Genomic DNA, 13,367 nt, shown 5'->3' on the forward strand with positions numbered 1-13,367 from the left:
TGAACATGGTTCAAATAACACTCACTAAAACACTTTTCAAAGATTTAGTCAACAACCCATGAAATGTAACATTTTCCTCATTTTTTTCTGAAAAGATCTTGAATATAATTCCAAAGATGCATGATGAGTCTGAAAGAAAGGTATTTCCCACCCCTAGAGAAAGAACAAGGGTTTAGTTAACTAGTGATAAGAGTAAAGACTTATTGGATGGGATACCTGGTAATATTTGGATACATTTCTTTAAATTTTATTTAAATTTTATCTTTTGAAGATAAAACTTAATAGCTGACTTACTGGCAAAGAATATCAGTCTCAGTATCAGTAAATGACATTCTAAGCCTTTACTATTACCTGGCAACAGGGCCTGGAGAAATGCATTTCACCTCCCTGGGCTTTCATGTTCACACCTGGAAGATCAAAGTGTTTTCTTTTCTGATCTCTAGGTCCCTCTACAGCCCCAGGCCCAATTCACAGAGATTCTGACTCAACTGGGCCCACAAGTACATATTTTCATAAGCAGCCAGTGTGAGTCTGCTACACATTGTCCATGAAATACAATTTGAGAAAACCTTCTCCATAAAAAAATAATGATAATAAACATAAATAATAATAATAACGATAATAATAATAATCTCAAGAGATCTGACACTGTGTTCTGAAACATAAGTGTCTGTATAACACAGATAGCTTAATTTGTATGGTTAGATATAAAATGAACCTGTACGTCCCCTATTTAATTTCTTAATGTGTTCTTCTTCAGAGCCATGATATTTTTATATTTTATTCATCCACATAGCATCTGTTACAGACTTACAGGAGAATCAAGAAATAAGCTAAAATGTCAAGATTTTAAAACTACTAATGCACAATGATAAGAATTACATTTCATATTCAATATTTTTCCTAATAATTTTGCTGAAATTCTTCCCAAGATAAACACCTTCTTATACCGCCACAATGAAGGTACTCTAAACATTGTAAGAACAGTACAACTCAACTCTCCTTTTCCTTCCCTTCAAGTATTCTCTTTGAAATATTTTATGCTTCAAATTAAAGAGGTCAAGATAAATGAAAGACGGAAACAGTGATAAACAGGATGTGTTTCTTTTGTACAGCACAGATGTGGACTCATTAATTCTGAAGTATGGTTCCCATGAAACATAGTTGTTTGTGAATGGTTACAGTGGAAAAAGCAAATTGTGCAGGTCTTAGAACAAATAATATGTGTTCATTGGTTAAGAAATTCCAAATGCAATAAGAGTTTGGTTGCATTGAAAACAGGACCACTGGCTTTAACTTCCCTGCAGCTGTATAACATCTGGAACAAATAAGGCAAGTTTCTATTTTTGAGTGAAGAATGCTTGTTTGAGTGATTCACACCCACCAAAATGTTTCCAGTGTATTATCTTTAGAAGGATTGAGTGGAAGCACTTTGCACTCACTCCCCTACATTATCTGGACAAATGAAAAAAATAGGCATTTTTCTTTTGCTTTTACTAAACATTAACCATGGGAGACTTTGCTCTGAGTCTTAGCATAGCATAGGTAGTATAAAACCTTCATGATGTACTAATGAGAGAGATTGTATAAAATAGTTGAGATTGTATAAAATAGATTGTATAAATAGAAAAAAAATCTCCCTTAATTACATTAGCTGTTCTCTTCTTTTCTCTCCCGTTCACTAAATGTGAAGCCCATCACCTGGAAAAATACCTGGTTAATAGATGCTCAATAAATATTCATTAATAAATGATTGAATGAATGATTCCCTCCAAACACATAAAAATAGTGCTACACTAATTAAAAGTTGAGGATTGGATTATGTCACCGATACCTGCTATAGCAATGATAGAAAGAATACGGCCACCCCACTCTATATCGATCCAAGTTAACAAAAAAAAAAATTCAGGAATTCGTCAGTGGAAACAACTAGTGCAGCCATACTTTTAAGTTTCTTAGAGGTCATGCAGAAATCTTTATTTTGGTATGTGCTTTCAAGTGTTCTTGTGTGGTACCAAGAATATGTAATTTAAGCCATCTCAATTTAAGACTTTCGAACTACAATATATTTTTTGATTTATGGATAAATTGACTCAAACAGGTTAAATGACGTGCTCAAGATCACATAGTTTATCATTAGTAGAATATAGTGATGGAGCTTAAACTTAAATATTATGAGACATCATAGAGCATGTAAAGATGAGCAAGCCTTCAACCCTAGCCCTTTCCGTGCTTAGTACTTGTATTTTTAGGGAAACAGGTATGTAAATAACATAACTACAGTATAAGGCAGAAAATGATTTGTTGCAAAAGAGAGAAATGCTTTTGGAATTCAGTCGAAGAAGAGATGGTTTATGATCTGCAGCAGGAACCAGTGGAGAGGGATGGTGAGGGGACAGCATTGGGAATAATGTTTGTTATACGATACTAGAGGAGGTCATCTTTTAAATGGACTTGAAGAATGATGAGCAATTGAACTCATACAGATGAAGAGGCAGGCAATCCCAGGACTGAAACCTACTAGCAAAGATAAGGTTGAAGAGTGTGCAAGTAAAACAGACAAAGGAGAATCTAAGTAGTTCAATTTGTCTGCTGCGGCTTGGAGAAGTAGTGAAGTGGGAATTAAGTGTGGAAAGGTTATGCAAAGCCTTGCATGCAAGACTGATGAGGATTTTGGACTGAGCTTGATACGAAATGGAGAAATATGCCAAGACTCTTGTGCAGCAAAATAACAGGATGAAAGTTATGTTTTAAGGACGTGAGAGGGTGTAGGTTAGGACAAACTAGGGAGGAAAACCTGGAGAGGATGAGAGCATAACAATAATTCAAGTAGAGAATAAAGAGAACTCGAACTAGGGGTTGTGCTGGAGTTGGCAAGTTTCTGGGTTGATGTTTTTAATATTTCAACTACCTGATGATTCAGGTAAAGGCCAAGTTTGTAGAATGCATATATATCCAGAAAAAGGGGTTGAGAGATCTCAGTTCACCCGAACCCTCAAAAAGGGAGAGGATGGGGAGAAGGGGAGACTAGTACTGGAGGACGATAGAGAAAAAAAGGTGAGCTAGATGGATGTCAGTACATCTGTCACCTCTTCATTTTTCCTTCCATCTTCCTTTTCCTCATTTGATGTTTACTGAGCACCTCCTGGACACTGTGAGGAATAAAAAGTGAATCAGAAAGGTGGGTTTCTTGCCCTAAAGAGCTTACAGGTTAATTGATGGGTGGGTGGGGAAATATAATATGCACAGAAATAATAATCTAGAAAGTGACCTGAGAGGACAGAAAAAGCTCTATAAGAATTCAGTGGAGATGGAATTTACTTTTAACCTAAGGCATTGAAAAATGACGTGATGGAGGGGTAGCATCTGAACTGAATTTGAAGAGTAGGAATGGTCCGGGACTGGACGGAAGGGGTATTGTTGTAGGAAGGAACATCACATACAAAGGAAGCACAGAGCGTGGGGCTGTGTGGCAAGGGAGAGGACCTTCTTTTGGCTAGAAAGTGATCCTCGACACAAACCTGACATCAGAATCACCCAGGAAGTTTTAGAACGTGTAAAGCCTGGTCTCATCTCCAAAGACTGAGGTTGTATCGGTCTGGGTGAAAGGCCTGGGCATCTGTACTTTTCAAAAGCTCCCCAGGTGATTCTAATGTGTAACCAGGGTTGAGACCAAGGTAGCGGAAAGAGAGTAATGGCAGAGAAGTTTGGAGAGAAAATTGAATTGCCATTGTGGAAGCCAAATCAAATGAGTCTTTTGCCATTCTGCATAGTCCAGTAAGAGTCCATACCACTTGTGTCACGACTTAAAATCAAAATTTCTAAGTCTGAAAATGCATAGGCCTTTTTCAAAGGAGGCGTGCTATTTTTCTGCTGCCTAAATTTCATTGGTACACAAAAGAAAACCCATTGTATGAAAAATAATGAAATTCAATACATCAGTCTCCTTTTTTCTACTTTGTGTCTAATGGAGTGCATCTTCTGGCAAAACAGGTAAACAGAAAAAGAACATGTTAAAAGATCTTAGAAATGCTGTGGTTTCTATTCGATGTAAGAAATTGGTGAAATAAAAGACACTGTAGAGTAAACCTTTCTAGATCCATTCTGAGAGGCACAGAACTTGAAAGGTGTGGGCGATGTAGATTGTGCACTGACTTGGCAGGATGTATTTCTTTTCTTTTTACATATCAGTACTCCTCACTGGACACCAGTGCCCCCTGATCCAAACTCATCTTTTTGAAAATGAAAATCACAGTTGTTGAAACATAAAAATGTGTTATTTAGGAGTGCAGAATGTTATTCCAAGAGTTTATTGTCAACCTCCAACCCACGGTGGCTTGATTAGGAATAGTCTGTCAATTCGGTGAAGTATTTCCCTTCTTCTCTCCTCACGGTAGCCAACCTTGAGAGCCCTAGGCTCCACCCCTATAAATTCAGACTGAATCCAGCTGTGGTAAGGCCCAGGAATCTGTATTTTTAACATCTCCCTAAGTGATCCTAAAGATTAGCTGGGTTTGATATCCACTGCTTTACATACGTAGTTGTATTTTATTAGCTGTTGCTTGACCTTACTGTATGTCCATAGAGTGAGCAAACTTCGTTCCTCTGAAACAAGTTTTAATTCAACAGACTTAATTTTAAGTAGTCTAAATTACACGTTCCTGAGGCTGCACAAACAGACTAGAAAGTGCAGACCGCATACCAAAGACTTCTGGATAACCTCTGCAGTAATGTAACCAACCGCAGGAGATGCTTCCGCTGATAAATTGCTGTTCTTTTTTCTCACTTATTTGGATCATTATAGAGTGGGATGTGTGGTACCCGTTCTTGCTGTCACTGCCTCATCAAGAATCACTTTGTCCGTTAGGTTTGTCCAGAGGCGCAAATGAAACAATGTATGTAACAGACTTGTGAAACATAAACCGAAACGTGGGGCAGAAACACTTGCTGGTCATTTTACCATTGCACCTCCAATGCTAGCATATGGTAGGTGCTCAGTAAACATCTGTGGAATGAATAAATTGAATATTAAATATTTGCTAAAGAAATGAATAGTAGGGCCAAAAATAATCCTGGAAATGTTTGCGGTTAACTTTAAAATATTTTAGGATCTTAGGCACTAGAAACATATGTAGAACTAACACTATTTTTAGATGAAAATTACCGGAGTAGGTGAATTAACCCCAGGGGTTCATTACTGAACTGTGGGGTGCTGACTCTGGGTGTTTACAGCAATGGCAATGTGTTAGGTCCATGGGTGAATAAAAAAAGTTATTTTTATTATTTTTTAAATAAATGTGTAGTCATGTTATACAAATGCAAAAAAAAAAGAAAAAGCCAAACTCTGTTTTTCTATAAGCAAAAGATTATCTAGGTGAGCAAAGTTTAAAGTTAAAAATAACATCTACCAATAAAAATATGGTTTTGGTTTTGTTTGTTTGTTTGTTTGTTTGTTTGTTTGTTTTAGAGGAAGTACCTTCTCACAGCTCCTCTCTCCTCTGTACTGTCCCTCCCAAGCAACCACTGGTGGACTGAGCACTTGCTACCATGTTTCCCCGAAAATAAGACCTAGCCGGGACATCAGCTCTAATGCGTCTTTTGGAGCAAAAAAGACCTGGTATTATATTACATTACATTATGTTATACGAAGTAAGACCAAGTCTTATATTAATTGTTGCTCCAAGACGCATTAGAGCTGATGGTCCTGCTAGGTCTTATTTTCAGGGAAACACGGTAGTATTAAAAGGAAAGGTGTTAATTGCCTCTTTAATGCTACCTCGCAGTTCATTGGCTGGTCTTAATGTCCCTTACCACGCAGACATTAAAATCAGATGGAGCCTGTCACAGCCTTGAAATTGCTCTTCTCAAAATGGAGGCCCATAACATTCCTACATCCTTTCCACAGATGGTTCAAATTTAATCTCTTAAAACTCCACCCTTCCAGTGAAGGTCCTCAATTTTACAATCCATCTTTTTACAGGGCCCAGGTATATTTCCTATTAGATATTTAAAAACAAACAAACACACACCTCACATTGAAAAAAGTAAGTTAAGCAAGAAGCAAGGCTATGGCGTCTTCAGTCTCCAACAGCGTTTCCTCAAACACCACACAAACTTGAAGTAATGGGGCAAGGGACACTTACTGAATCAGCCACACCACTTTCCACTTATTCGGCTCCTGGATTTTCCTTGGAGGCCTCTTGTAAACGTTGCTTTTTAACTGTGGCACAGTCGCAGTTATTAAGTAAAGTTGAGGCCTTGCCAACTTTCTGGTTTTGCTACCCAAATTACTGAATGTTGGTTGATTATAGCCCTAAAACACCCACATACTAAGAAGCTTTTAAACATTTTCTCCCCTGGGCAATCACCTGGTACACCTGAACTAAAAGTCTACCACATATAAATTAAGTATTTACTCAACTAACTGCTGCTAAAATCAATGGCCTTGAGGAATACATTAAAAATTACATAACAGACCTTGGCTTTTATGAATTAAAACTCCTAGAACTTAAATGCTATGCCCTCCTCTTGACCTGGAAAACTGATTTTAATTTTATATGAGTAGTATGGAACAACCCCTAGAGATAAGCACATTGTTGTTAAGTGTCCAATGTATGAACTCATATACGAAGTAATAGCTCAAAATAAGTAATCTGGAGGAAAGAAAAAACTAAAATATATAATTTTGAATTATTATATGTATGTCGATGTTTAGTAATAAAGAGTACAAATGATAACCTTTCACCATCCAAGTTGAATAACTGCAGTAAAAAGAAAAGTACATATCACAATATTACATTCATGACAACAACAAAAAATTACTGTTTTAAGCTTCTAATTAGAAGGACAATCCTGATCAAACATTTTGCCAAAGGTAAAAGGTACCAATAGAGCCAAGGGATGTGAGGATGGAGGCATCTGAAAAAGAGAGCTTATCCCCAATTCAGGCTTGCATTTTCACACATTTTGTTTTTGTCACAAATCGGGACAAGGAGCATGGGAGACAATGGAAGGTGAGTTTTCTGGATGAAATGATTGAATAAGATCAATGGAGTATACAGATGTTGTGTTATAAAGTTGTACACCTAAAACTTATATAATATTAACAAAAGCTAATAACATTAAAAATGTACTTAAAATTTTTTAAATTGAAGGTTTTTATTTAAAAGAACAAAATAATTGTTGCCTCCATGGTTTCAAAGACCTGATAACTAATGACAAAGAAGCAGGTACTACAAAACAAGTCAGGCATGGAGTCACTGCAAGTGCGAGAACACTGTTAAGGGATGATTTCTAATTCAAAGAGCATGATTTCTCTTGGGTCGCAACAGTTGAACAAGTAGTCAACTCCCATGAATGCTTTGTAACCAGTCACCACCCAGGCAAATTCTTCGTTTCTGCGGCATTGAAATCCCAAAAGCAAAGTGAGGGCTGTTGAAGTGAAGCATATTGGAACATGGAGGGCTGTTGAAGTGAAGCATATTGGAACATGGAACCCATAGTATGAACAGTGATGAAGGCCATTGGCAAGAGAGGAAAATCTCACGTTGGCAGTGTCTAAGTGTTTACTGCCGGCTGAGATATTTTCAGCATAAACGTTGGTGGCCTAAGCAATATAACTTGCACCCACTAGCTGCAGCAAGAGTAAAAAAAAACACAACAAAACAAACAAATGGCAGCCTCAACTTGGAGCCCGGAAAACTACCTCACAAGAACCTGAAGCTGCTCCAAAGGATAGGATTGTAACCTTTGAAAAATAAAACTTACTTTTAAAAAAATCTGAGAAGTCAGATGGATTTACTCAAAAAAGAAAATGCACTCATGGCCATAAGCAGAGCAGTATAATAATTCAAAGACCTGCTTAAATCTCTTAATGAATTACACTTGAGAACTGTAAACCTAAGGACTCCCCAGGATACCTGGGAGCAGTTGAAAGGGGCTGGAAGAACAACAGGACAAGGATTAGCCAGGACTCAGACAACTGTGTAAGAGGGGCAATAGGTAAAATGAGTTAGAGTTAAAGAGATCTTAGGAGCTTTGTGATTGGGGCAAATTACTTAACCCCTTTGAGCACTTCTCTACCTTGTTTACTAATCTGTAAAATCTGTAAACATAACCATTTTACAAAAGATCGTTGTGAAGGTTAAATGAGAGAAAGTGTTTAATGTGCCATTGAGTAGGTGCTCAGTGAATGACTGTTGCTTTCTGATGGTGTAACAACTTAGAAACAGTGAAAGTTCTAAAAGGATAGTATTTTCCACTGCAGTAGTTAAAAACTGGAATTTATCTATATGTCCATCGCTAGGCAATGGTTAAATAAATTATACTACATCAACACAGTGAATTAGTATGCAGCAGTTTTAAAAACCAGTTCAAGCTATATTTGTTGAGAATGATGAACTAGTATGAATAGATGTTCAGGATACACTATTCGGTGAAAAAAAAAAAACTAGCTGTATAAAAATGTAAATAATATTCTATCCTATGAAGTAGTCAGAATTTATGTAAGAATCTCCCATTGATGGACACTTAAGTTGGTTTCTGTTCCTCTCCTGAAGTTTAAAGAAACTCTCTATAACCAGGTTTCTGGTTTATTTTTGTTTTTGTTTTCTTTAAGATGGATTCCTAAAATGGAAACTGTTAGTCTAAAGAGATATACTTTATACAGCTTTAGAAAGATATTATCAAATCACTTTGCAGTCACACCATATCAATTTTCCAATTACATACACATGAAATAAGACTGCCCATTCACCATGCCCTATTTATTTTGCATACTTTTTGAATGTTTTTCATTTATTTGGGGTCATTTTAATTTGCATTTTTAATTATTGTTAGGAATGAACATTTCTTTCATGTGCACGTTAGTATATTGTAGTTCTTCTGTAATTATTATTGCCCTCTACATAGTTTTCTATAGAATCTTAATAGGGGTTTTTTTCATTGAATTTCAAGTATTCTATACATAAAAGGTAGAAAACCTTTGGCTATAATATTGATAGTTATATCTTGCAAAAAAGTTATTTGGTGTCCTCAGTAAGCCCCAAGATTAGACAGGGGTTCTGAGAAGAAACAAAAGAGAAAAAGACCTGAACAACGACTACACACACAGACAGACACACACACACACTCACACACACACACACACACAATCACATAGATAGCTTATAGCTTCAGATCTAAACTGTAGCCAGGGGCCAAAAGTCAGCACAAAAATATTAACGCTCCATATATCAAAAAATTATTCTCTTTCCTAGTGGATACCAGATTTTTATTTGAGCCCACATAGACAAGTAGACAAATAAAGAAAAGAAAATAGTAACAAATCATTTTCTCTGTTGTCTCTCAGCAAGATAGAATAAATCTCTATAATCTATTCATTCATTCACAGAGATCACAAAGGTTAGGCCATAAAACCAAATTCCGAATCATTGCTGTCACCAAAGGGGAATAATTTATCGATTGTAAAAGTTCCCAAAACAAAAACAAAGCACAAAAAGAGTAAAATGGAAAATATATTAAAGAAACAAGGGATCAGCAAAGTGAACATTCTGTTGCTCCTGGGAATTCACCTCGTGGACCGAAAAGAAATGCTTGGATTGAAGTCGTCCAGCACTCCTCTGGCAACACAGGCTTCTCAGCTGTCAGATGAATCTATTGGGCATCACAGGTGAACTTCGAAAATGTTTACAAGACAACTTTTTTTCAGTTAAAGTTTATTGGGATGACAATTATTAGTAAAGTTACATAGGTTTCAGGTGTACAATTCTGTAATACATCATCTATATATCATGTTGTGTGTTCACCACCCAGAGTCAGTTCCTCTTCCATTACCATATATTTGATCCCTTTTACCCTCATCTACCACCCCCCTTCTCAATTTTTCTAAAAAGGGTATAGTCACGTATGACTTCCATACAGATATAAAATGAATGTGCCAAAGATTTAATTTAATTTATTAATTATAGAGGGAACCAGTAAGATATCACACACAGTTTAAAGGAGAATAACATACCTGGGAAATAAAAATTAAAATTAGTTTACAAATAGTTGCAGAGCGGGTCCCAATACAGGGCAATACTTAATTGCATGCCAGCGGATACAATTAATTTGCATTTCTGTAGCCAAGAATAATTTGCCTTATCAGTCTTCTAAAACTTAAAGAGTTGTAAAATAGCACAAAAACAATGAAAGGCAGAAAATACTTGGATGCATGAGGCACTCAGGATACCCATTCTTTTTGTTTTACCCATTTCAAAAGTCTGATTCTATTTAATAAAAAATATAATCCTATATATTCATTCCCAGCTAGCATAAGAAATTAAGTACTATGGGGAAAAGACAATACCAAAGCTTCTCTCTAGTCCCAGATCTAAATTTCTTATCATCTCTTTGTACAAAAGAAGAGAGAGCAAGTAACTATTCTTTTGTATATCAAACATAGAAAAGGCCCAATGAATAATATTTTCCAATTGTAGATATTGTCTAACTCTTGTAGTAGCTCTCTCACCTCTCTTATCAATACCAGATCAGTTCCCACAGGAGCTCACTAGGAGCCTATAGGTGTGATAGACTCTCCTGAATAAAGATAAAGGGAACAAATCTTTTTTTTTTAATGATTATAATTTGAAGGGGAAAGAAAGCATATCAATAATTTTGAAAGTGATCAGCTTTTCATGAAACCCACCATGAACAGGTTACTTTCACTAGTCTGAATTAGTTCCAAACTCGACACATTTTTACTTAACAAACTCACGATAGGATTCTTTCTGATTTATTAACCTGTGATCACATGTGTTTGCAAAGTCCTTCACTGGGAATTCTGCAGAGTTAATGACCCATGGCGTTCAGCAGAGTCTAGACAATTATTATATGAGTCTGGGACACTGCTTTGATCCTAAATATTTTCAATAATGTCACAGCCCAGAGCCTCAAATCTCCTGATTGGAATTATCACCACTCCTGAAAAAGATAATCTTGGAGGAAACATGAAAGTATCTCCATGGCCATAGCCTTTTTAGATGTTTGTTACCATATTGAAGCAAGAAGAAAATCAATTGAATGCCAATTATTCGCATGGACTGGACTGATTAACAATATGATTTATGTATTTTAGGCTCGACCAGGTGACAACTCTACTAGAATCCCTATCCAGACAGAACTGTACATACAAGCTGTGATTTTTGACCACATTTCCAGAAGAAAGACTTAACTACCAACATGTTAGATGATTCCTTAATTGTTTGCGAAATTTAAATGAAACCTGTAACCTGAAGCAAATTAGAATAATAAATGAGTTCAATAGCTGGAAGACAAATTAGAATATTAAAAGCTAATAAAGAAAATTAGAAAGGAAACCATAGCCTTGGCTGTTTTTCATTTTTTATTTTTTATTGTGCGGCTAGCCTCTTAATCTGATTTGAGGTTTTCCTAATTTTCTCCCCCTGACCACTGAGGCTGATTGCAACAGTTCATGGGAGAAAATCTTGTTGCTACTTCAAGGATACAGTAATTAGTGACATATTTTGTAGCTCAGATTTTCCAAAACAAAAATGTTTCAGGTCCTACCATTGCCAAATCTAGTGGACCAAAAATTATGTCATGTGGCATAAAACCTTGAATATTGATAAGGGTCACAAATTGGAGAACAGGCATAAAGAAATATAAATACAAGGTTTTCAATAACAGTAAATGCGTGAATAGTATCTGAAATATCCCATGAGATGATGTATAAAATGAATAGAAGTGTTAGATATTTTTATATGCCTGGATGAAATGAACCCCAGGACAAGGAAGCTGAGAAAATGAAATCTAAAGGAAGCCAGAAAATTTTAGAGAGATGAGGACTTCATAAGAGAGAAAAAACAAACAAACAAAACAAATACATTTTCCTTCTGTCCCCCTGCAGGTGGCTTTTGTGCAGAAAAGATACTATTCAGAGGCCACTTGTGATTTAAAATGAATATTTTGTTCTTCGTCTTCTGCTTCTCATTCTCTTCTCTTCCCTTTCTGAACAATCCAGTACTAAGGCAGTTAAGTGGGGCCAAGCAAGGTGGGGAATCTGTCCAGCATGTAGTAGGGAGAGCCCAGAGCAGAGTGTCAGTGTTCCAATAGGGTAAGAAGGGCGTATTTATGAGGGAGGTAATGGCCACCTGCACAAGGTGTCAGCTCCCAGTCAGAATGAGTAGGGCAGTAGTCAATTAGAATTGGATGTATTATGTGGTCTCATCATTTTTAATAAACAGATACAGAATATATGTTAATGTGTGTATGCGTACATATTCCTTTGCTTTGTCCCATCCATGGAGAGGACCTAGGGCCACAACACCCAATTTCAATGAGCACAACTAGCACCCAGATCTCAGTTTCTCAATACTGTTTTTACCAAAAGGAAGCAGGGATTCTCTGGAAAAATGACTGATCCCAGGGCTGAGTCAGGGAAAATACAAGAGTCTAGAATATCCTTTTGTGCCAGAAAGCAAAGAAGTTTTCAAAGAAATAAAGGGGGTTTATCAAAAAGACACAGAACCCAGCTTGAAAGCATTCCCACTGGTCAAATCTGGGGACTGTTTGGACATCAAAATAAATAATGATAATAACAGGCGTAAAATAAGAAACCATGAGTCCATTCTGATCCACATAAATGAATAAATGGAAAGTTTGAGGAGGCATGGGATATTTGCATAGTCTCTCCCTACAAAATACCCATTAATTACAGAGGGACTAAACTAATGGAAAAGTCTGGAAGACACCAATTTCAGTAACTGATAAAAGAGACTATGAGGCAAACTGAATTTGTTCCCCACTGAATAAGATGCAGCCAGAGAATTCAACATCCTTTTTATAATAATGCTGCTTGGTCGGCTGAATTCAACCAAGAGAACACCCAGACAAACCCAAATCCAGAGACATTACACAAAATAACTGCTCTGAGACCTTCAGAATTGTCAATATTATGAAAATAGAAGACCGAGAAACCGTCCCAGACTGAGGGAGAGTAGAAAGACATTATCATCGGATGTACACATGATTTTGAGTTGTGTCCTTAGCCTATAAAGGGAATTTGGGGGCAACTGGTGAAAATTGAATGGTTTTTGAAGATTTGATTATAGTAATGTAAAAATGTTTATGACCTGATTTTGATGATGATGTTGTGGTTATATTAGAAAATGTCCTTGGTTGTAGGAAATTACCCTAAAGCATTTGGGAGTCGAAAGACATCATGTCAGCAAATTATTTGTAAATATTTTAGGGGGAAAAGATCTTTGTATTGTACTTGTAACTTTTCAGTAAGTCTGAGATTATTTTGAAATAACATAAATATTTGATTTATTATATTTATAAATTCAAAACTAGTTACTTATACA

General features: G+C 36.4%; 1 protein-coding gene across 1 annotated transcript in view; it reads left to right on the forward strand.

Annotated features, from left to right (window-relative positions):
• Window positions 1-11,354, forward strand: part of CFAP299 (cilia and flagella associated protein 299) — a 543,118-nt gene extending 531,764 nt beyond the window's left edge. Inside the window, exon 6 of the mRNA XM_081049078.1 lies at window positions 11,117-11,354. Within this exon, the coding sequence (XP_080905204.1) occupies window positions 11,117-11,212 (96 nt within the window). The 3' untranslated portion in view covers window positions 11,213-11,354. The remainder of the gene's footprint in view (window positions 1-11,116) is intronic.
• Window positions 11,355-13,367: the final 2,013 nt, after the last annotated feature.

This window comes from Rhinolophus hipposideros (genome assembly GCF_964194185.1).
Source record: "Rhinolophus hipposideros genome assembly, chromosome: 1".
Taxonomy (NCBI): Eukaryota; Metazoa; Chordata; class Mammalia; order Chiroptera; family Rhinolophidae; genus Rhinolophus; species Rhinolophus hipposideros.